Genomic DNA, 26,059 nt, shown 5'->3' with positions numbered 1-26,059 from the left:
TAGTTTAAACAAGCAATAGGGTTCCTAATAGTACTTACACTATTGCTCGAGTCAATAATAGAAAAATTAGTACTAGAAGTACTCGAGTCAATATTATAAATATTTGTACTAGAAGTACTTGAGTCAATATTATAAATATTTGTACTAGAAGTACAGTTTGTATAAGAGTCAAAAGAGTTTGTTACAACACTTGTAACTGAATCATTTAAATTATGTGCTAATAGTGAGGCAATATGCATCTTACATCTCTTCGGCAGATACATACTGTCTCCGGTCAATTTAAACTTATTAGTCAATTTAATACTATTAATGTCAAAATAAAAAATAGCTTCACTATAATGTTTAGTGAGATTATACATTTTCAAATTTAAAGTATGTATTTTATCATTTTGTTGTTTGTTTAATGTACCAGAATAAGGAAAAGCACACAAAACAAATTTACATTTTGTTTTCTCATGTAGGAGCAATAATTTTTGAATGCATTTTACAATCTGTTGTTTTTTGACTTGTAAACTGTCCCCAAACAATAATATAACATTTGTATTACTATCCAATGATTTTTCATTTAAGTTATTAATTAAATAGTTAAAACTAGCTCCAGGAGAACATCTATTAATCACTGAATCCTTTAAACAACAGCTCATTATGGAGCCCAGACCTCTACCTAAGCTGTCAGAAATAATTATAGTTTGTTTTATTGGCTTAGCTGAGGGATTAATATTGACAGATGAAGGAACCTCTGTAACATCAATACTACACGGAACCTCTGTAACATCAATACTACACGGAACCTCTGTAACATCAATACTACACTGCTCTGGACAAGTATCTGTTTTCACAGGGAGCGGTGCAGGACTATCTTGGTGAACAATAGGTACATTTGGAGAACATTCATGCTTATTGGTTAATGACTCAAAGCGAGCCATGTTATAGTTACTTAATGCTAACAATTCATCTGCTGCCAGTATTTGCTCATCAATCTGTTTTTGTGACAGCTCGTATTGGTTTGTGACATTATGTAGCGAATAAGTCAATTTGGAAATTTCATCATTTAAGGTTTGAACATCCAAATCATACTTATCCCGGAGTTCTGTAATAGATAAGCAATAAGCATCGAGCTTATTTAATAATTGAGAACGTTCCTTTCGTTCCTTTCTCTTCTTAATTAAAATCTAAGTGGCAATAACTATATATTATCTTATACTATTAAAACATGAGCGCTAACAACGTTTGATTAAAAGCTTATAGTGATGTATGAAGTTTATTTAAAGGCTGAACTGAGTATATATTAATTTCAAAGTTACATGGGCTTCGTGTTTGCTATGTATCATAAGAAAATAATTACCTAATGACCAAACAAACCACGTCACTACCGTGTTGTAGTCAACATAGACTTGGAGCCTGTGACCAGGCCTTCGTTATTTTATAAAAGATGCGCATTGTCTCCAACACAGAGAGGAAAGATCAGCGACGATTAAGTTTGGATCTTGGTGGCTTTGGCAGATAACAGGTGACAAAGACGTACAAAACCTTTTAACAAAGTATAAAGTCTATTTTTTATATTTTCTTCGGAATAGTATTAGAAATCACGTCATGCATTTCCAGACACTTAAGTATCGTGGCAACGCTCTGCCTGATACCCAAGTCTTGGGTGTCGGCAGGGGTTCATAACTTACAAATTAATATAATACACATATCTGTAATGTGTAAATACGTTACTGAACATAGAGTTTTGACCAAATGACAGATTACAGATAGGATTGTATTAATTTCGACGGTAAATTAAAATAAAAAATCCGAATCCATCCAGGTTCTGGTTTCATACGAAATAACGAGGGTATTGCTAGAAGACCAGAAACCTTGTTAATACGCATAAATTAATCAGTTAAGGATATAGTAGGAAGGAACTGAGAAGAAATGCCATCATCCCTGCCTAAAGTGGGTATCCCTACAGAATACAGAGTCGAAATAAATGATGTGTCGAGTGTTGAAGGGATTTATTAGGAACATTACTACTTTGTAGAGATACTAAGAACCAGACGGAATGGAAGGACGGACGCCACGTTTTGTTTTAACTCATATTTATTACGGGTTTCCTTCCTTTTTGTTGCCTGTTTGGAATTGTTACACGCTGCTTCGGCGGGATTGTTTTATTTTTATATTTTTTCGATGGTGGTCGAAGGAACGGACTGCATGAATAAACAGTAGGTAAACCTACCTATATCTAAGCTTGAGACTGAAGTGTGCATTAATTTATTAATACACTTTCAAAATGATGATTCAAAATATTCAATTCAGTACTTATATGCAGTAATAGTGTATCTATAAGTAAAGAAGGATCATTAAAATATTAGCATCTAACGAAACTTGCTCGATGAGGCATGTGGAACTTAACCTACCTCCACACGGCACAGAGTCAGTGTAGGATATTGCTGAAATTATTATTATTATCATTACTGACACAGCAGTAAAACATTATAATTTCCCCTACTTTGATTTTCATAGCAACATGGAATCCGAGATCGTTACAAACATAAGGTAAGTGTTTTTTTTTAATAGACATAGCGAGTAAACGAGCAGGCGGCAAAGCAAGCAAGGAGCGAGGCGGGTCACCTGATGTTAAGTGATTACCGCCGCCCATGAACATTTGCAGCACCAGAGGAGCCGCCGATGCGTTAAGTATAAGTATTTGGAAACTTGATGCACTCCAGGCACGAAATATCTATAATAAGCTGTATTGAAACTTATTATTCACATCAATATATTTCATGTATCTATTGGTTTATAAGTATTACGCATCGAGATAAAGCTTCGTTCATAAATTCATAACGCAACTGGAAGGACATGAGAAGGTTTTACAAAGATATTTTTCTATGATTGAGATCTTTTGAGAAGTTCTTGTAATGTGAAATAACTCTGAGCATCGTTAATACTGCAGCCGGAAGCTTTTTAATGCTACTAAATAGTGATGGCAGATTTATATGTTAAAGTCAATTAAGATTTCACGTTTACTGCCGAGTTCGGTAGAGCCGGTTATAGTTTAATCATTAAGCAGTTATTGATATAGTAACACGTGCGTTGATTGGTCGAACACAAATTCAGAGAGATTCCGAAATTTAACTTCAATCTAAGCAATAGAAATATCAGAGGTTACCAATAAATAAATAAATCCTCAATTAATTTTAAAAAACTTTTTCAAAACAAGCTTTTGTTTAAGGCATGTATGTCAAGACAAATCCAACGAGCCTAAACACGACGGAGTTATGTACTTGATGAGTTCCTATGGCCACCGTCCAGTTTCTATCATGTCGAGACTGTGGTCATTATCTAGGTCCTTACTACTTCTTTACTACTTACACCTACTTACTAGACTTAAGACTTAGGAGGACTTATCAAGAGAAATCTAACGAGCCCAAACACAACGGAGATATGTTGAGAAGTTGAGGAGCTCCTATGGCTACCTCCCGCCTCCACCATGAGGTCACCTCGGGGGTGTCACCTCCGTGATACCATTGCATTGTCATCAAAGTTACATATTAGGCATGTTCCCAGCTCAATCGGTAGGCGGGAACTGCAGGGTGATTCGCTAACTCAGTGTCTAACACAGAATGATAGCCACCGAGCTCATTTGACATTGGTTGGTTTCTACATTACTGCTTCACTGAGTGATATTAATATAATTTTTGGTGAGAGGTCAAATGAGCTCGGTGGCTATCATTCAGTGTTAGACACTGAGTTAGCGAATAAGTAGGCGGGTCTTATTCAGTGGCAAGATTTGGCCGCATACTTAAACTAACACGGCAAGTTAAATAAAAGCTTGTAATAAGCTTAGCTCTAAAGGTAAAGGATTAAATAAACAAAGCTATGACAATAAGGTGCTTCCATCAAATTCATCAGGCATCGTTTCTCATACCTGATGGAAAGGCAGCCTTATTCACGAAAATTAGAATTTGTGTAATGTGACTTGATAAGCTTCACTCAAAAAGGACCACCTAATTACAAACGAGTATTTGATAAGAATGTAAAAATATATGTGTTTTGTATTCAAAATATGCAAATTTTATGCGCAATAGGTACCTATTAGGATTTGCATAAAACGATATTTCAAGGACTAAATGAAGTATACCTAGATATACCTAAACTTAAAAAAAAATAGCTGAGTAAAATAATTTAACAATTTTCAATTTTCAATTTTTGTTTTTATGAATTGACAAATATAATGTATTGTTTGCTATTTACGGACATTATTAAAATTAGTTCCACAGTAGAGGTCAAATATCTATAGGTGCCGACTGCTGACTTAACCAAACCAGTTTATTGTGCGATATTGGGTATCAATTGAAAAACTCAGCATGAAAATGGCTGATGATATTGATAAAGATTCTGTACTACTAAATTATTTCGAAAATTTACAAAAAGGTTTCTTATTTTTATTCAGGATATAATAGCTTTGTCTAAATATCTAATTTTTATTTTCTAGTTTTTGATTTTCTTTCAATACAATACAAGAATTACAATTTCGTCGCTATAAAAGAATAGGCCATACTCATAGGTACTGCAGGTTGAGCTTAGAGGAATATTCTTAGGCATTTAAAATAATAAAACGGCAATAACTTGGCCCAGTGGTTAAGATTTCAGCTAATATGTGAGAGTTTCGAAGTTAGAACCCGGGTTTAAGCCTCTAACTTTTCGGAATTAAATAAAATCACTTGATTTAACATTGAAGGAAAACATTTGAGAAACCCTGCATGCCTGAGATTTCTGCGTAACGTTTTCAAAAGTGTGTGAAATCTGCCAATCTGCACTTCGCCAGCGTAGTGTATTACAACCTAAGCACTTGCCATTCTAAGAAGAAACTCGTGTTCTGTAGTAGGCCGATGGATTGAGATAATGGCGTTAATCTTCTATAATATAAAAATGAATCACTAAATGTGTTAGGTACTCATCGCAAATCTCGAGAACCGCTGAACCGATTTCGCTAACTCTTTTTTTATAATATTTCTTGAAGTACGAGGATGGTTCTTACGGACAGAAAAATTTAATACAACCTCCCCCTCAATTTTCTAAACTCCACCCGAGCGAAGCCGGGGCGTGTCAGCTAGTGACGATTTTAAAAAAGAACTAAATGCTTGAAGCATTCTTTTTCTGTTGGCAGTTCTTTACTATCTCCTAAGCAAATCATTGATGGCCTTAATAAAACAAACGTATTTGCATAAAGGATATTTTACAGTATTAAGGAAGAAACCTTTTGAAAATGTCTCCAAGATACCGCGCAATTCCAAGAACACAATGGCCAACGGTGAAGATCAACATACAAATGGTGGCAATTAGTATTCCACCAAGTCACGGGATCGTGATGCCGACGACAATGTCCTTGCAACACCTCGCAGATACGAGAATAGTTCGCAACGATAGAGGCATTTACATTAAAACGGACGATTCGTGCTGTATCGATTCCTTTGAAGATATTAATAAAACGTTTGTTTTTAGCAGTCATTGGATGTACGCGCATAACTTCCGAACGACTGCATTAAATTGAATATTTTGTTGTATTCGTTATTTTCAGGACAAGGCTTAAGGTTTGTATGAAATAATTTTTTTGCAAAAATCCACGGGAAAAGACAGGTCCCACGGGACGCAGATGAAGTCGCGGGCACCAGCTAGTATATAAATAAAAAAATGAATCGCCGCAATAGATGTACGCGCATAACTTCCGAACGACTGCGCCAAGCTAGATATTTCTTTTTTTGTATTCGTTTATAGTCAGGACAAAGGTTTGTAAAACAGATTTTTTTTGGAAATTCTTTGAAAAAGACAGTTCCCGCGAGATGCGGACGAGGTCGCAGGCAACAGCTAGTTTTTATAGTTGCTACAGGATCATGATATAGAGAAGATCTGGATTATGCACATAACGTTATTTGTATATGTATATGCAACTAGGATGGGCTATAATATAGGCTAGGATATGGAACACCCATCTGGCATCAGTTTTGCCTCCAATTTTAATGTGGGTACCTTCAAGTCAAGAGTGAATCAAGGCATCTTCTAGGGCATCATCACTTGGCAGCAAGTCTGATTGCAGCCATGCGCTAACCTATACCTACCTAAATTTTAAAAAAATACGCGTGCCTATAATACCTAGAATTAGGAAAAAAATAGCAGAAAAGGCAATTTACAATAAGTTTTGATAGTTATTAAGCCAATAATTTTAACAACGAACGGTGCTATAACGTAACATGGAGCTTTAAATTTTTCAATGGCCTCTACTTTTAAATAAGGCACCTAATATCAAAATACATAATATACATTTTTATTTACGACATAATATACCTACCTACCTATGTTTGTGAATAAATTTAATCCATTTATGACCTTATTATTACGGCTAATATTTCTCGTTTACCATTTCATAATGATGTTGGCATTTAAGTCACGTCACTCATGATTTAAAAATCTTAAATTACCACAAAACCAAAAACCAGTATGTTCATCCTCAAACCCAGCATGATATCTAAAGATTTCGTAAAGATAAGAAACTTCTTAGAATTTATATCGAAAAAAATATATATGAAGTGTGGGTCAAGAAGTTACGTTAAACATGGTTCCTATTTACATAGCTGATTGTCTGTTTATAAAAGCCGAAGGCAATTTAATAACTGCTACCTTATTGTGAAACTTAGATGCAGTCAGTGCTATAATAGCAGCCTTTTACATTTTGAGACACTTCCACAACAAGGTAAAATACTGAGTTTAGATTATCACAACTGATAATTTTATAAATGATAGCACAAATAATTTGGGCACACTCGTCCAAAACAACCACACCACCAAAGGCTCGGGTGGTTATCGCAAGATTCGTCAAAGTTACAAGTAACTTTCTAGCAGTTTTCACAGGATCCGTACAACTCCTCATTCTCTTTCTCCATTTACCGTATCAACGTTTCTGTTCTGTACAACTGGCAAAGCCAAACCATTTACAGCTTGTTATCAGTCACAATCATTTATTATCTACATCCAGTTCCTGGTAAATGACAAATAAATCATCTTTTTAAAAGGTAGACCGGAAACAGCCCTATAGGTGCATTTAATTTGCATTTATTATCGGCGTTCAAATATTAAATTAACAAAAATTACAGAAAGTGAAAACGCAGACACCTTCGCAACACCCACTAGTTGATGAGTGACTACATAACATGTGCGGTTCACGGTTATTCAGCTAATATGGAGAGTTATGTTACTCGTCTGTCATTTGGAGATTTCGCTGAGAGCATTTTAGATTCGTCAGGCAGCAGGCTGGTTTTAAATAATCGGTTAAGAGCAATACCACTTATGTTTTCTTTGCATTCATATTATCACTTATATCTTACTTCTCATTAATTTGATTTTAATATTCTTAATCAAGTCTACGCTCTTAATATGAAGGCATTTTCTTTGATAGATCTTTAAATTCACTATCGGGCGGGATTTAGTAGAACCCATAAATTCGTTTAAGCATCTTTTGTCTGTTTATTACATCGAGTTGAAGGAAATTTTTCCTCACAGTTCTTAGCATTTTGATACATATAATAATATAAGGACAATTGAATGACAACGTTTTAATAGCCAAACTTAGAAAACAAACCTTGTAATAATTAAAAATTACAATGTCGTTTAGGTACTACGAATATGTGCCTTATCTACGCAAACGCGAAAGCGTCGGAACTGAGTTCGCAAATTCAGATAATAACTACATAACGAGTACTTGGTTGCCCTACTATAGCTTCGTTATCACGTATTCAAGGGCACTGACTACACATAACTCGGTTAGTTTAATTAATTACTTAGATTTTATATGTTGAACTATTTTTTTGCATTTAAAAGTCATTCAAAACTATGCGCAATGCGATCCTCTAGAGATTTCTTCCTGAACTACGACATACATTAAACAAAACTTATTAGTGAAGTATTGTTATTGCCTTAGTCGTTGGTTTTAACTGAATCAAGATATTTTTCTTTAAAGCATTTATTTGTAATACTTAGTCCATTACGATAGATTGATTTAAAAGTTTGGTAGTACTCTATCGACGATATTACTTTTTGTTAGCCTTCAGAGTCCCATTTCAACAAATCGATACTTCTAAGTAATCCCCTTACAATCGCTTATTTCCTAAGTTATTAATAGAAAGCCGGTAACAATTTGAACAGTGTATAATAATCGGCAACAAATCAGCATCATAGACAGGCCGGCTGAAATAAGTTACGCACGCAATACCAGTTTGCTTCGCCATTTGTGTGGGCAGCAGTCGAGTGCAGAGAAATTTTAAACAAATAGCTATCATGTCATAATTTTTGAGAGCCCTGACGGTATTATTGTCTACGCTTTGCTGATAGATCGCAACGCATAGCCTCTTACTAAAGGAACAAGGAAATTAACCTGCCTTATCTAAGTATACCTATTTTGGCAGAAATTCTAGGACATGACGAATTACTTTCCAAAGGAATGGTCTGAGCTTTATGTTTTCTGTTTAAAGAAACTTTCTGTTTAGAGAAAGAAGAAGAAGTTTATTTTCTGTTTACATTTTACAAATTTTGAATTGGGTATATGTTCTATAATCTATATTATTATGTTCTTTAATGCAAGTATTTATCAATGTTGTGTAAAAGATATTAGGTTAGTTACTTGGATTCTGATCTGCTATTTTACCCGTTCTGTGTGCCTTTTTAATAAAACAAAAATAATAAAACAAAAATCTTCCTTCAGCATCGGGATTCGAGACATAAGATATAAACAGGCTGTTATTCTACGGACTTTTCCGTATATTTTAATTTTATCTCCTCTGAAAAATTGGGTATCTAAAACATCTTAATCTATAATCTACATTTCATCGTCGCTTATCATTGAAAAAAACGTCTCATCGTCTGCAAACTTTGCAATCAATAAACAATGATAAACTCATCAGTATAAACTCATCAGTAGTAATCAACAAAACTAACTTATAAATTCATGTATGCAAGTATGCAGATCATAAATTAAATCTGAATGTACCACCTACTACAACCAATAATTCTCGCATGGACGTTTCGTCATCTAGCGCAATCCTCGCGATCGTTAAAAAATAAAAATAATAAACTCATATGATATGCAGATCAAAGTTAACTGAATACACTACAATCAATAACTCCTCGGCATTAATACTTCAAACGCGTCCATGGACACGTTCTGTCGGCTTCCACCAGTGCTCAGCTTAGTCCGCGCATCCCACATTCGATACGAAAATAACCGACCGCATCCATTCCAAAGCCTTTTATAGATCCAAAGTTACGGCGCGGACATTCTAACATTGAGACTACTCTAATGGATTAATTACTTTGTTTTGTTTCTTAGTGACAATTTTTATTAGGTATTTTAATTGACTAGCTAACACAATTGATACAGTTAATAATAGATCGACTTTAACGCATTTTTAACCGATTTACTCGCTGGTAACCTTTAGTTAAAAGTACCTACATATAGAATTTATATTTTTTTCCCGCGTTTTTTATGTGGTATCATATCAGTAATATTATCACTTGTCTCCGTTTTTGCCAGCATTCTGGTTACACCCTGTATATCTAATGAAGCTTGCTTTTCAGACAGCCACTATGTTAGCAACATAGTAAAAGGGTTTATACATAGTAGGTACTGCGAGAGAGAGGATGCCGACGCGACGGTTTAAAATGACAATCTCGACGATTAAGATAATGTAATCTTAATCTTTGTTTGTTTTCCATAATTTTACCCATATATAATCTTTATCTACATTTAAGAAAAGTCTGATTAGTAACTACTTGTATATCTTGCACTGATCATAATATTGTCTGTCTCTTTTGAGATAAGAGCTGACTCATTTTTCTCATTCACAATATAATTTTGTGGCTAGGTCACTTTAAAAGAATTATTTGTAGACTAACTGATGCCCGCGACTTCGTACGCGTGGATTTAGGTTTTTAAAAACCTCGTGAGAACAAACCTACAAACCAACAAACAAACACACTTTCGCATTTATAATAAGGGTACCTACTGATTAGGTCTGCTGCTCAACATTTTTTAATGCCTTGGTGCCTGTGGGCTCTCGACCAAAATTAAAATTGATAAGGATTGTATACAATTTTCATGATGATATTCGAACAGTAGCGAATGAAATAATATCATACTATTATCGTGCGCAAATAAACGCGCATAAAGTTCAAGTCTACCAATACCTGAACAGGTATTATAAAAAACAATTAGTTATGATTTTAAATGAGTATTCTCCTAATCAATATTCATTTCCAACTGGCATTTACTTTGTTAAGGAGCCGAAACGCAATTTTGTAAACAGCTTTGACGAAAATGTCAAAAAATTAACACCTCAATACAAATTCATCACCAATTGTCACCATAAAACCACTGATAACTTTTTCTTTACTCACACTTCACTATCACAAGTTCGAATCGGTTGATTTTGAAAATTCGATCGTTGCAATTTAAAATTCGAATTCGATTTCGTATCGCGTGGAGGCGACGTGCGCGTGCGCAGAGATCGCGGTACGATTTTAAACTGTTTGAGTGTTTAGTTGTTTACGGCGCTTAGGAGTTTACTGTGTTTTCATTTTGTGGTGAGTTTTTTATCTTTGCACGTAAAACTGTAGGTAACTCATAACAACTATAGATATAGGTTTTAAGAGATCTCTAAGACCTCATAAGATTTATGATGATTAGTTATTATTGAATCGGTTTACGGAAATTTACAGCAACTTTATTTGAAAATGGAAAACCAGAGTTACTTGAGCAATGAATCCAGGCTGAAGGCTTCCTTACGGTTTGGAACCCGCCGGAGACGAGGTTTTTCAAGGAATCATTAACATCATCATTGTCAACCGATAGACGTCCATCGCAGAAAATAGGTCTTTTGTAGGAATATCAACACGCCTCGAGCTTGCTCCGCCTGATTCCAGCATCCAGCGGCTCCCTGCGACTCCTTTGATGTCGTCTGTCCACCCTGGTGGAGGAATCTGCCGACGCTGCGTTTTCCGGTGCAAGGTCGCCATTCTATAATTAAACCGATAGATATACAATGAACCAAAAGCTTAATTTGCTATGCACATGTGCATTGTAAGGTCTACATCTCCTGATGATGCTCCGGTGTCGGGGCAAAACGTGCGTTGATTGTGTTTGGGATTTGTGTGGTGCTGCGTGGTGGTGGTGCGTATTGCTTGCCTGGTGGCTGCTTCTTCCTGCATGTTTAGCAGTGGGAGGGCGGGCGGTGCATTTCGCATGCTGCATGTTGCACCATACAGATTCGACCTGTTTCAGCGGATTACAGCAAATTAAGCTTTTGGTTCATTGTATATCATGGACTTCCGCAAAGTAACGCCTGGTTCTATACAACATTTAAACCGATAGAGTTGGGGTCCCAAGATGCTATCATGTAACAAACAAAATAAAGAGGCTCAGCTGCCAAAGCTATTTTTACATGAAGAAGTTTTGACTGTTTTTTTGTCCATTTTTGTAGAGAATTTACTACCTACAACTTTGGTTTGAGATTTATTTTAATAAAACTTACCGTTTTCGAGAAAGAATCAAAATACCTCAAAGTTTGACCTTTGACCCCGAATAACTTTTGTAGCACACAAAGGATCGATGGGAATTTTTAAAACTTTTTTTGTAATGGTAAACACTTGCTCTCCACCAATATTTGGCACCCCGGGAATTATTGTTATTTGACCACTATTTTTTTTTATGTCTAAATTGACCGGACTATAACTGTTCCATTTTCTATATACATAGGTGGGTACCTACCTAGTTCCATTCTATTGTTCTTTATGGCTAAACTAATTGCGAACTAGAAGTCTAAGTACAATGTACCTACGTAGTCGGTAAGTCGCAGAGTCATAAATATCTCAAGTAAATATAACATGTCGCAACTAACACGGTAATGGCGGTCAATTTGAAACAATTGTGGTAGCGAGAGCGACTTATTAGTCTGTCAGTCCTAATGACTACGTGGACCGGTGCGAATCGGCGACGATTGTATTTTATACATTTTAAGTCCCCGCAGACCACAAACTTTTTATCGGCCAATAGTTTGGTCGGTTTCTTAATCAGTATGAAGATGTAATCGTTTTTGCGCACTTAGATACATCTTCATACTGATTAAGAAACCGACCAGACTATCGGCCGATAAAAAGTTTGTGGTCTGCGGGGACTCTTAGCCTGAGACACACGGGAACTGTATTGGCGGTTCCTCTAATGCTGCAAATGTTCATGGGCGGAGGTAATCACTTATCATCAGGTGAAGCTTGCTCGTGCACACCTAAACGTGTAATAGTATTTAGTAAGTTTCATCGCGCGATTTTTTTCGCAGAAATCTGTGTGACATGGAAATTGAAGTGCCGAGTGCGTGCGGCTCCATACAATTTTCATCAATTTCATAGAGTTTTCATGTGATAAAATTGTGCGGATGAAATCGCGGTGAAAATTCGCAGTGCAACTTTACCCTTCCCTAGGAGTAGGTATAGACCGCGATAGGTCGAAATGGCAATCGGGGTATGAGGCGGGGGGCGCTCCGCAATTCCGCACACCCGCAACGAGTTAACGCAGCGGCTGTGCGGGTGTGCCGGGTGTTCCCTCCCCGGACCCCGATTGCCATTTCCACCTGTCGCGTAGGTACTGTAGGTACAGGGAAATTTTTCGTTGGAACAGGATTGGTAGGAACAGTTGTGCGATTCTAGTCAGAGATCATATTATCAGTCTGTACAGACTTAGCAACACTGACAAATCAGTAACTGAATGGGTGGGCGACTTTGGAAGTTACAATTGGGCATTTCCTCCATGCTTCGGAAAAGCAGAATTGATAATCTCTTCTGCAACATTACCAGTACCTATCTCAAATGTTCAAGGCTTGTCCAAAGAAGTTCCTTTTCCTTTGAACAGTCTGTGATTCTCCTTGTCCTCAGGACTCTTGAGATCTGACCTTAGGTAGTTCGAAAATAGATAGTAGATACCTAGTCCTCAGCTCAGTATGACCTAGTACTTAAAACTTACAAATACAGCGCCTTCAATCGTACAGAAGAAAATACACGGTTATGAACCACCGACAGTAGATGGCGTTTCACGCTAAATATACTATTAACCACCGATAGATGGCTCTTATAGCAAAACTGATTCAACCACCATCTACCGGGAAGTAGAAATAGCAATACTAAACTAACTCTACACTAGATGGCGTTTCTAAAAGAAACTTTGTAGCAAACCACCACTAAATGGCTGAAATAATTGAAAATTGTGACGTACAATTTTACCGACCAATCAGATAACAGGAAGGCAGTTTGGCGACACGAGAATGAGATAGCGAACCATAAGCCCGTCACGCTGTGCTGCGCAGCACGGTTATTTTGGTTCGTGATAGGCAGCCAACTGCCGAGTCGACATTTTGTTTTGATGCTGTGACGCATCACGCAAGCAAATAAAAATGCCATTGAACGCCGTAGGATGGAGTACTGAAGAAGACGAAAAACTAATCGAATTAGTGGAACCGTATAGGCATTTGTATTGTTGGCAGGATCACTCAAGAAAGAATATCCTAGCGCGAGAAACTACTTGGCAAACCATTTCACAAGAATTATCGAAACCAGGTGAGGTCACAGTACTTAGAATGGTCAGCAATCAGCATTATGTTGCACCGACAGCAAATAATAATGCTGAACTAGAAAGTTTCCTTCATATTATGCATGGTTTGATTTTAATTATTGTGTAATTGTTCCTGTTCTTTCTGAATCGAAATGTGAGATTTATTAGAAGAACCTCTTACCTAAGAACACTTGCAATTATTTTGAAAATCTATTTAAAATTAGATCAGTGTTATTATTTGTTTACATCAGCAGATTAGCTGTCATAGTGCACTTAATTAAGAAGAATTTAAACCCGAATTTTGCCCTTGTTTGTGTGTATCTAATTTAGGTAAAGTAATATTTAGTGTTATAAATAATAATGTAACATCTACTTCCATGTTATACCTATTATGGCTCAAGGACATACATATGTATACTTATTTTAGTTTTTATCGTATTTAAGTATTGTCTTAGATCAATTACTTATACTCAAAGGAAAAGTAGTTCATATATTATGAGTAACAACAAAACAGAATGCAATATATTGGACATACTATAACTTCACCAAAGATATTTCCACGGTTCACATAACAATACTTTCTCAATTACAGTTGATGAATGTAAGAAAAGATGGCGAGGCCTTCGCGACAGCTACAGTCGGAGTAAGAGAATGGGAGCAATACACAAGTCAAAAGTACCAATATATGAGAAACTGCAATTCCTTAGCGTTATGCCACTAGATAGCATTTCCATGGAGGGAGGCGAGATGGAGAATGAAGAGCAAACAAACGAACAAGAGGTTGACAATGAGCAAGAGATTGAGAATGAGCAACAAGTTATAATGGATGGTCAGGAATATTATGAACATGATTACGAGGTAAGCACATAACTGTTTCATCATCAAGATCAACCCATCGCCAGCCCACAACTGAGCACAAATCTGCTCTTGGAATGAAAAGGGTTAAGGCCATAGTCTGCCACACTGTCCAAGTGCTGATTGACAGACTTGATCTTGAGTGATCATAACTGTGATGTTTACATATAATAATTAATTAGAAAACTCTAAATATCTGACTTCTGTCTATCTGATATGGCTTAATAATTCTGCTACTTCTTGGTTGTATCTAGAATGGGCGAGAGTAATAATTAATTGGCTTGGCTAATAAAACAACAATGTGGCCAATTTTGAAGACAGGACTATCTATTTTTAAATTGACAGGTCTACCAGTGCTGTCATTGTGCATAAGAGATAGCAATACAGTTAGACCTGTCATTTTAGTTCAGATATCTGAGTTCTCTCTGCCATCCAGAATATCTCGGATATGCCTTGGATTCAAATCGGACATAATATATGACGTAGATATGTCAAAGATGTCCACTGAATAGCTTGGATTTAGATCCGAGATTGCATTAGTGCATAAGCAATATCCAAGTTCGGTCAGAGTTTTTTATATCTGTATTTTCTCTTTGCTCTTAAGGTCTAGAGTCCTTATCCTAATTGAGTTACAGCTGAAACTAATATAATCAATCCTATCTGTAAATCTGTTAGCTACACTATTTGTCCTGTTGCTAAGTAACTTATTAACAGATTGTACATATTTGATTTTTCGGGACCAAAATTAGCTTCCCCAGGATGCAAGCTATCTCTGTGCCAAATTTCATCAAAATCAGTTAAACGGATTTTAAGCGAGAAGTGAGAATAGATAGACATAATTTCGTGTTTATAGTACTAATAACATGGATAGTATGGATAATACATATGCTACTATACAGTTTATATTTTCACAAACTTAATTTGTGCATTTTTTATTTACAGCTCACTCTTGTAAATGGTGGAACAAACCGAGAAGTGGACATAAAGCCTCAGATTATAAAAATTATGCCAAAAACTGTAGAAATTGAACACAGTCCAATAAGACAAGCACCAAAAAAGGTTGGTAGACAAAAACCAGGAAGAAAACGATCCACACCCCTCCCCAGGAACATACCTCCTGTTAAAATACTACCAAAACCCATCATCATGAGTGAGCCCAGGATAATAAAATGTGTGGATGATACCAAAAGGCCTGAGGAACGATCGCAGGCCATAGACAAGCTGATTGAGAAAATGCTTAAAGAAAACACAAACGAAATTGACGTCTTCTTCAGAAGTATGGCAGCAAGTGTGAAGAAATTACAGCCAAACCTTATTCCGAAAGTCAAGATGGAGGTGTGCAACGTTATCGCAAAGTACGAAATGCAAAGTTTCGAAAAGAATTAAAAGAACATTTGAGTAATTTGTAGGTGGACGATAAGTTTTTGATATGAACTTAGTTATAATTATCATACATGGTATGTGAATATATGATTTATTCTAAAATCTGTTTTCATAAAGAATCACTGACATAAAAATTATGTTGCCTTACTGCCCGTTCCCACTTGTCGTTTGTCGTCATTTCCAGTGGCAGAACATTTTTTATATGAAGCTATTCACATTTGGAAACAGATTTTGTGTCAAAATGTACTGCCACTGGAACATCAAGCGACAAACGACAAATGGGAACAGGGGGCAGTGGCGTGCACAGGAGTTCAAGCCATGGTATGCATTTAGGTATGAACTTATTTTACGGCAGGTTATAATGAAAAATAAGCATTGATTTATTACAATAAGGGTAAGCAGTGCGTTTATGCTTCTATGAGCTGCACGCCACTGACAGGGGGTATCTGTTGAAATTAATATTAATCAATCTATCTCTTGGTAAGTTAGAAGAATGTTATAAAGTAATTAATGTTATGAAAATATTGTAAGGGGTAGGTAAATAGCAATTTGTAAAAGCATCAATTCAACATTTGTTTTTTATTTACACTTAGTACTTATACAATAGTGTTTATTCAAAATGTAGAAAGAAGTAGGTACCTATTGATAAATTGATTTATTTTTACTTTCTTCATTGATAAATAATATTATGTTCTAACAATGTTTCTAGTTAGTCTACTTTAGGTTTTGTTCTATGGATAGATTTATTAACTAGGAAAATAAAATTGTTAAGTATATTAATAAAATTAATAAGTATAAGTACAAGTTCTAAACTGAGTTTGAATTTAAAAATTTGCAGTACGCAAAGAGTGATATTGAGCTAGTGTTCTTTGCTATCATATTACAAGGACAAAATTCTTTTATGATGATGGAATTCTGCACACATATATAATTAATATATATTGTATTATTATTTTATCAGGTCAGGAATAAACCACATAATATAGGGAAAAGACAAATCTGTCAAGTGCGAGTGGAATTTGCGCTCTGGGAGGTTTCCGTACCATTAAGTACATGTTTTCATGTTTTACGGGATTTGAAATTAATAATGGTTTCCTGATTTAGTTCTTTAATTATGCAACAAAAAATAAGAACTACTTCGTGCCAAATAAGCAATCCCACTAATATTATAAATGTGAAAGTGTGGATGTTTGGATGTTTGTTCCTCAATCACGCAAAAACGACTGAACGGAAATCCATGAAGCCGATGAAATTTGGAATGGAGATAGATTATACCCTTGATTAACACATAGGCTACTTTTATCCCGGAAAATCAAAGAGTTCCCACCGGATTTTGAAAAATGTAAGTCGCGGGCATCAGCTAGTATTAATATAAACATTTTAGGTCACTGGGAAGTAACCCAGGTTTGATGATCAAATGAATGGCAGGTACTGACCAATCACCAAATACCTACATTTTGAAGAATCGTATCTTTTCATTATGCTAAACAAGAATCCTGATCTTTTTACAGCACTGAAAATACGAACATTTTGTATTCGACATATCCTTCCTACCAACTATTGAATGCTGTAGTCGCCTATAATTGGAATTGTATAATAACTTGGCGCCTAGGATTTGAATAATGTAATTTTTTTGTATAATTCTGTTGGTAGTCCATTAAAAAAAATCTTCAAGGCAAGATTGAATAGGCACATTCTAGGCAAGCGATAACTTAGACCCCATCGATGATGTTTCTCAAGCATCATTTTCGTCGAGCGTAAGCCTATCAAACAATTTAAAAAAATTCGAGGAAAAGGGCATTTAGTGACGAACCTTAGCGACAACGATGTGATGTTATAAAGGTTCTGTTTTTCTATTATGAGTTACTAGAAGATGCCCGCGACATCGTCCGCGTGGATTTAGGTTTTTAATAATCCCGTGGGGAAATCTTTGATTTTCCGGGATAAAAAGTAGCCATTATGTCATTCCCCTGGATGCAAGTTGTACCCAATTTCGTCAAAATCGGTTGAATGGATTGGCCGGGAAAGGCTAGCAGACAGACAGACAGACACACTTTCACATTTATGATATTAGTAGGATTGCTTATTTGGCACGAAGTGGTTCTTATTTTTGTTGCATAATTAATTTATAATATTAGTATGGATGAGTTGTGGAACCTTAAAAATAATGAATCTAATATTTACTTGCACGTGTGTCGTGTAGTGTGTTACCTACCTATGTTGTCCGTTACTTATTCGTCTAGCTTTGTATTATGGATTAATTAACTAACCAATATCTAAACTAAATCCTAATTAATAAAACGTCACTTGTAAGGTTTCCGCTGAAACAGAGCTGCCCATGTTTTAAACATACACACATCCACACTAATATTATAAATGCGAAAGTGTGTCTCTATCTGTTTGTCTGTCTGTCTGCTAGCTTTTCCATGGCCCAACAGTTTAACCGATTTTGATGACATTTGGTACAGAGTTAGCAGACGAACTCGCGGGCAATAGCTAGTTAATAATAAATTAATAAACATTTATTTATTACTAGCTTATGCTCGCTCGTCCGCGTGAACTATACAAATTTCAAAACCCTATTTTATCCCCTTAGGGCTTGAATTTTCAAAAATCCTTTCTTAGCGGATGTCTACATCATAGCAGCTATATCTGCATACCAAATTTCAGCCCGATCCGTCCAGTAGTTTGAGCTATGCGCTGATAGATCAGTCAGTCAGTCACCTTTTCCTTTTGGAAACAGATGGAAACCTTCAGCGAGATCAAAATCGATAAACATAATATCTGTAATCTTAATTACACAGAGTTTAAAAGTTACGGTGTAAATGCTGCGTGGGAATCTGCAGAAGCGAGTGGCATAGGTCAATAGGGATGCTATTTGGGAGGCGGGGCGTCTAGACTGCCTATCACGGTTCACCGCCCGAACGTTTAGTTACTATTTACCTTGGAACTGTGTTAGACGACCTACCACTTTAAATCAAATCACTCGTAAAGTAATTAACTAACACAGCTGGTCAATTGTGCGTCAATCATTATTACAATCTCAATTGTTGGGGTTGGCTGATATTATGATATTCTCGCTTCAACAATGCATTTACAGAAAACTGCATCATCATCATCATCATGATCAACCAACTAAAGAGTACGGATCTCCTCTAAGAGAAGGGCTTGGCCACGCTCTGGCCAAGTGCGGATTGACAGACATCGCACACCTTTGAGAATATTATGAAGAACTCTCAGGCATGCCGCTTTCCTCACGATGTTTTCCTTCACCGTTAAAGTAGGTGATATTTAATTACTTAAAACGCACATAACTCCGAAAAGTTAGAGGTTCGTGTCGAGTTCGAGAGTTCGAGTCGTTCCGACCTCGCAATTAGAAGGCGGACGTCTAAACCACTAGGCTATCACAGCTTTACTATTGTATACTAATTCCGACCGACCTCAGATTAAGAGGCGGACATCTTACCTAGGTACCTACTAATAAATTCAACGCTTAGTTTTCCCATGAATAGAAAAGTTTCTATTCATAAAATGCCTAGGATATAGAACAAAGGCGAATAACGGCTCGCTCGCATTATTTCAAAGACTAGGACCGGTTTCGGCGAAATCAAGACAAAGTACTGTCGCAAAATGGTCTACAGTTGTACAAGACTGCGAAAACCGTAATCTATTACCTCAAATTACGTAGCTGTTTGCTGCAGTATTTCAGTGCATGGTTATAAATTGTATCCACTCAGTGTCTAGTAAACCATAAGAAAGATTGAACTTCACTCTAAGATATGAAGTGATCGTAAATTGAATAAATGCAAACAGGCAGTGGGCAGGCCATCTCTGCCGCAGAACCGATGGCAGACGTATTCTGGAGTGGAGACCGCATATCAGCAAGCGCAGTGTGGGATGACCTCCAACCCGCTGGACTGACGACTGACAGAGACTCTACTTACGAGCTTATGCTCGCAAGTAGAGCAAACCGCTCAGGTTAAAAAAATTAAATCACCTGGCCCAATCGAAGTCTTCGATTTTATCGATCTGGTGGAAGAATACGCCATATAGGCCTAAAAGTTTTCAATATCAGCATCAATGGCTTGTGGGGAAAGAAAAGCGTCAAAAGTTATGATCCTAATTGAATATTCTGTGCAACCACATGCACTCAAGAAGCGCTTCAAATGAAACCTTTCAGAATGACTTCTTTGAGATCAACTCTACATGTGCATACAATAGATAAGATACCTTCAAAATAAGGTAGATCGGTTCAAAATTGCATGCCGCTAAATCATCGAAGGTTGTATGTGAGGCTTAAGATTCAACAATATAGCAGGAGGGTATTTAAGTGTTCCAACCCTAGGCGAGTGACTGGATTGAATGGAGCCTAACGCTCGCAGCTTTTCTAGTGTGACGAAGGTACCTAACAAGGCCCTCGTCTGTGAAATGGAGAATTGTGTCGGGATACGCATAATAGTCCATAGAAAGATTTAAAGCTAGATGAACACGACGCGAGACGGGAAAAACACGGTTGAATTTCACAGTAATTGCGCGGCGTTTATAAGCGCTTTCAACGCACGCTGTCCCTTGTGCGCTGTGTTTCAGTTACCTTCACAACTCACGCTACGATAGCCCGCTAACGTCACGACCAGTGTTGATTATGAAACAGAAATCTCTATTTCAAGGTGTCGATGGTGTCGCGTTCGCGATTCTAGGCTTAGGCACGTTTCCCATCCGATGTCTGTTGTTGTCCGCCACAAATGGACTAGACTGCGAGAAGTTAAGAGTGAGGTTATACTCGTAACCTCTCCTTGGTAGTTTTATGTACCTAGCGTGACATACATATTTGTCACAAAGAGTTCGTACGCGAATATTATACAAAGAACTCTACGAAGCATATCCAAATACGGCAGCACCGCTGCATTTTAAAGCCATTACGCACTTGTCGACTGGTCGCCAGTCGACGAAGTCGCGGCGACTGCGTGCGCAATACAAACGACGACTTCCATATAAATGACAGATTCTAACGGTCGCCGTCGACTAAGTCGCCGGGCAACTAGTCAACAGTACGTAATGGGTCTTATGCGCCCTCTCCGGTGTAAGCGCTTTCATATATAGAGCTCTATAGTAACCTTGTGTGTACTTCTGTCTTCTAGGAGCCGCATTGGACTTGCTGGCGTCACGCGTTGTGTCTGACTAAACCTTTATTATGCTTACGATAGCAGTTAGAAAAAAAACAAGATATTGTCATAAATCCGTGTTCACACAAGCTAGGCTCTGTAGTACCTATATTACGACAACAAGCATCATAAGAAGTGAGCTGTAAGACATCATAATATGCATGACGTGTATTTCATATGCGCGGAAATTCTAATCTTTGTAGATTTCATCATAAGTAAATATTACCTACCATTTTATCGCACAGGATATTGAATAGAAATAATTGCTTATATTACAGATTGTTAATTACATTACGTACCTATAACTATTTTACGAAGAAACCTTAATAAATAATGCATGTTCAAAAGTACCAACTATATCAAGAACAAGAATACAGGAAACTGCTCTTAATGATACAGTTCAATTAATTCTATGAATGTGTAGCTACTCACTCACTTTGATCAGTTAAACATGATCTCGATCAACGTTTGATTAACTCAAGAGTTACGTTAATAAACTACTAGTTAATTGCGACCTCGTCCGCGTTACAGATTGCTAAATAGTTTCTTCGATATGACTAATAATTACAATTACATACCTATCTGGGAAATTAATGCCTTATTAAACAAATAAAAAGTGATCAAAGAAATCAATACTATACTTATAGAATGTTATAAAAATACTAAATGATGCCTGCGACTACCGCGTAAAGATCCACGTGGACTTAGATTTAAGTTTTTGAAACTCCGCGGAAACTCTTTGATTTACGAGATAAGGGATGATTTATATGATTTATTTTTCCGTCCCGGGGATTAAAATCCTCTATTACATTGGTATGTTTATTGAATCAAATAGATTTTATAATAATTAATTATCAATTCCCCTAATTAATTGATTAATTCCAATAATTATCATTCTCCAAAATATCTTTGACGGATAGACTATGAAAAGATAACACATAGATAGACACTTTCGCATTTATTATATCAGTAAAGATATAAATCTAAGCGGACAATGCAGGGCAAAAGTTAGTAGGTATGTACTTAGTCAGATATTTTTCGACAATCGCGCAAGCTTTATGGAGAAAGGAATTTCTTTTTCTTTCCTTTTTCCCCAGAAATCTAAAAACTAAATACGGTTTAAAGTTTCCCTACATTCTACAAAACCCCCGTCTTGCTTCCAATCCAATTCAGATTTCATTTAGTTACCACGCCAGTCGCCAGGAGGGTGGATTAAACTAATACGCACGAAATTTCCCCAGGAAATAAATAATACTATACAATCCGATAAAAGTGACTACCTAATGGAACGATTACATGGGCAATTTTTAAGCAATCGTTGCCGGCAACAAGTATGGACCGATCTGGAGCAATTATTTCGCTTAACATTGCAGAAATTTTCAGGTATTCCAGTAAATTGCTTCATGTTGTCGTGATGTCTGACTAAATTGCCTCGAATTGCGGAATTTCAATTGCCCGTGTAAGCGTAGCTTTAGTCTAGGAGGTGAAGGTTACTTAGGGAGTCTCCCCACGACAAGTTCATTGTTATTGATGGCGTTACCGCATTGGGGGTTGTAATTATTGCCTGGAGGTCAACGCGTCTTATTTAGATGAGTTTTTCCAGCACCCTTTTTACTTACGTCTAGCTTGACAAACTCGTATCCCAGCGAAGAGTTTTAGGCCCAGTATCCACTGACAAGTTTTAAGGATAAACTCATTTTAAACCACGTTAATATAATATAGCGCATAAATGAGAAAGGATTAGCCATATTTACTCTATTGTTAAGTGTCGTGTCAAAAGTACGATTTTCCTTCCTGTCCTTAATCTTTGGCGAAGGAAATTGTACCCGTTTGGTGCAGCCGCGCGCTATAAAACAAACAGAGCAAATAATATAGCGAGCCCTTTCTCAAAAGTATATTTAGCTACTATTATTGAACTTCTTACATATTTCACAAGCATCCCCATTATTATATCTCACTGGAGAGTGGTATATAGGCTACTTTTATCCCGGAAAAGCAAAGAGCTCTCACGGGATTGTTGAAAATCTTATTCCACGCGCACGAAGTCGCGGGTATCAGCTAGTTAGGTATATTGTAGAAGTATTTAGTGTTAGCATTTTTAAACATCAGCACCACGTGATTATAAATAAAAATAAATAAACAGCAATCCGATAGCATGTCATATCGTCACACATGATGGCCTGAGAAGAGATTGTTTTACATCGCATGTGGTTACGTTCGCAGTTATATGGGGCAAATTGTAATTGACACTTTTATCCCAGAGGTCGCAGTGATTATTGCACTAAAAACTTAAACATTATAATGACAACTTACCTAGAACTAAAATGTAAGATGTACTTTTAAAATCACAACTTTTATCGTTATGTACCTAGACAAAAGTATTGCTAGACAAAAGTAGTGCAGTCAGGTTTGAATTAATGGTACAATTTGGTTCTGGCGTACCATTCGGTTCGCTCGTTTTCAAAAGCTAGAGCAGATATTAACAAAACGAACAAACTATCAAGTATTAATGTCCAAGTGATTTGAAAACTAATAGAGTGCAAAAAGTAACAAATAACCGGTCAAGTGTCTCGATTGACGTCCTTAATTAATGAATGTATCGTATTAATGCCCGATAGGTATACAACCTGCCACTTAGCGAGACGTAATGTTATTAAAGAGTGAGCTATCCGGTTGTTTTTGTGCACATTTCATTCGCAATTTACGCACCGTACTCGTAAATGCAGTTAGGTGACTTCCTCGACCCAAAAAAAAAATAAGCCCGAGTATAATTTGCTACTGAAAGTTCCGTACACAATATAGTTAATAGTTCGTCCGATTGGTATTTGGACGGAACAATATCTATGTATAATTTGAAAGTGTAGTCTTAACATCGTACAGCACTTTTAACCTCAGTCCTCATTAGACAAACTATACGCGACGAAATTAGTTTAATTAATATTAATTTAGTATCGCGCAAAAGGCTAATTAAGCGTATTTTAGCTTAAACTTTCTTGCGTGGTTGGGTACTCAAAAAGAAAGCACTAAAAGCCTGCAAGCTTTCGAAATGTGGGTCTACAATAATACTTGGAGCTTGATGCTTGGAGTAACTTTACATCGAACACTGGGCTCTTTTCTGGAGACGCGGCATATTGTGCGTTGCGTGGTGCGTTGCGTCGCGCGTCATACTACGCCATAATGTAATAAACAAACTCTTCTGCATAAACGCTCTCATACTTGGCCATATGTTTGAGTTAATAGCCCGACACGACGCACGACGCGACGAGCACCGCGTCGCGTCTCCACAAAAGAGCCCTAGGTACTGGAATTGGTCCACAGAGAGCGCTCATGTCTACCATCATGCAAAGGAAGCTCGTTTCCTTTGGGCATTTACATGTGAGGAGCCCAATTCTCATTCCCCAGAATAGTATTAGAAGGTAGAATTGAAGGCAAGAGACGTAAATAGTTAGGCGGCTTTAGATAGAGAAGCTTTTTGTATGATAATAGACAAACTTCGTTTCGAAGAAGGCACGCGATGACGATGTGCTTATAATTTTTCATCACTTACTAATCATCATCTTGATATTACAAAAAACCATTACAATGGGCTAGTTGACACTTTTTTTAAGTAGGTCTTAAATGGTTAATATTTGTCCAATTAGATCAAAAAAATTAACACTATATTTTTTTGCGCCCTAAAAACCGTAAAACTTTAATTTAAAAATATATTTTTCTTAGACAGGTGAAAACACTGTCGGCCATGTTTGGCCGATAGATTATCTGTGCTCTGGCGTCATGCATTTGTAAACAACAGCATAACCTCCCAAAGTTTAATAAACATGACTTCTATACTAGTTTACATGAAAAATATAGTAATTATCGTTATTGTATCATCCGAGAATGTAAAAACGCATCGATAAAGACTACAGGAAAGTTGTGGATTAGAGTGCCCAGTGAAATAAATATACGTAACACGTGAAGACTTGCTTAAAGGGATCCTATATCACTAACGACTTCAACCCAAATTTATTTTTGCAAAGATCACTTTGTTGTAAGTCTTAGGTACTTAATAACTTATTCAATTTATAAAGAGAAAACGATATTTTTTTACGTTTACTATGAGTTTTTAAAAACATATAAAAACTAGCTTATGCTCGTGACTTCGCCCGCGTGGACTTCATAAATTTCAAACCCCCATTTAACCCACTCAGGGGTGGAATTTCAAAAAATCCTTTCCTAGTGGATACCTTCTCTTTACCTACAAAGAACACACCCACCAAATTTCATGTATCTAGGACCAGCTGTTTAGATGTTTAGGCTGTGCGTTGATATATAAGATAGTCAGGACTTTAAATTTTATATATATGGATACTACGTTAGTCCCCGCGTGACATAGGGATGACATTTCTTTGTTTACATATTTAATGACGTCACATTATGGCTGACAGCGTTTTCTGCGTTTCAAATAAAAATAAAAACTGTATTTTTTTAAATTGGATTTATATATCCATCCTGCGTTTTTAATAATTGTTATTGATATATTTCGTTGTCTTAAGCAAAATACTATAATAAATAATCATTTATTGGACGAAATTAGATATGAGTCAAGTAGCCTATTTCTCAAGGATCTTAATACATACGCTGAGCTTAAGAATTCAACGTTCATAGTTCGAACTTCGGATCTCTATAATAAAGGTATCTCCCGGTCATAATACCCGCGCAACGGTATGCGGTATGTCGCCGTTGTCGACATTATCGGCAAGTTACGCCGATCTCATAATATTGCTCACTTGCGGTAGATGCTGTCGCTTCGGGGTATTTGCAATAATTTCACGTAACCGATAGTCGACACTATTCGTTCCACATGTCCATCGTTTAGCCAAGAGATTGGTTAAGTAGTAAGCACTTTAACAGCGGTCTCTCCGTCACTCATCGATACAAACATAATTTGTTTCCCATTTGAATATTGACTAATCAAAGTCGATGTAGTTTTGTAAACATGTTCTTCAAACTAATATTTATGTCTGTGGATTGCCAAATTTCCTTAAAA

The 26,059-nt window shown here is 36.6% G+C and overlaps 2 protein-coding genes across 5 annotated transcripts in view; one reads left to right on the top strand and one right to left on the bottom strand.

Annotated features, from left to right (window-relative positions):
- The window catches only part of Mhcl (Myosin heavy chain-like), a 234,596-nt gene that overhangs the window by 169,779 nt on the left and 38,758 nt on the right, over positions 1-26,059 (bottom strand). For 2 of the 4 annotated variants that reach the window (XM_069501067.1, XM_069501068.1), the window contains exon 1: positions 10,370-10,566. The exons of the other annotated variants lie outside the window; for them this stretch is intronic. The gene's annotated coding sequence lies outside the window, so the exon portion shown is untranslated. Of the gene's footprint in view, positions 1-10,369; positions 10,567-26,059 lie in introns of those variants that run through there. 4 annotated transcript variants of the gene reach the window in all.
- On the top strand, positions 13,364-15,905 carry LOC117985053 (uncharacterized). Its single transcript, XM_034971743.2, has 3 exons — positions 13,364-13,635; positions 14,223-14,488; positions 15,428-15,905. The coding sequence occupies exons 1-3, from the start codon at positions 13,473-13,475 to the stop codon at positions 15,869-15,871; spliced, it is 873 nt and encodes a 290-aa protein (XP_034827634.1). The 5' UTR covers positions 13,364-13,472; the 3' UTR covers positions 15,872-15,905.

This window comes from Maniola hyperantus, chromosome 9 (genome assembly GCF_902806685.2).
Source record: "Maniola hyperantus chromosome 9, iAphHyp1.2, whole genome shotgun sequence".
In the NCBI taxonomy this organism is placed as follows: domain Eukaryota; kingdom Metazoa; phylum Arthropoda; class Insecta; order Lepidoptera; family Nymphalidae; genus Maniola; species Maniola hyperantus.
Note: the sequence above shows the minus strand (reverse complement) of the source record. Positions and strands in the feature narration are given on the sequence as shown.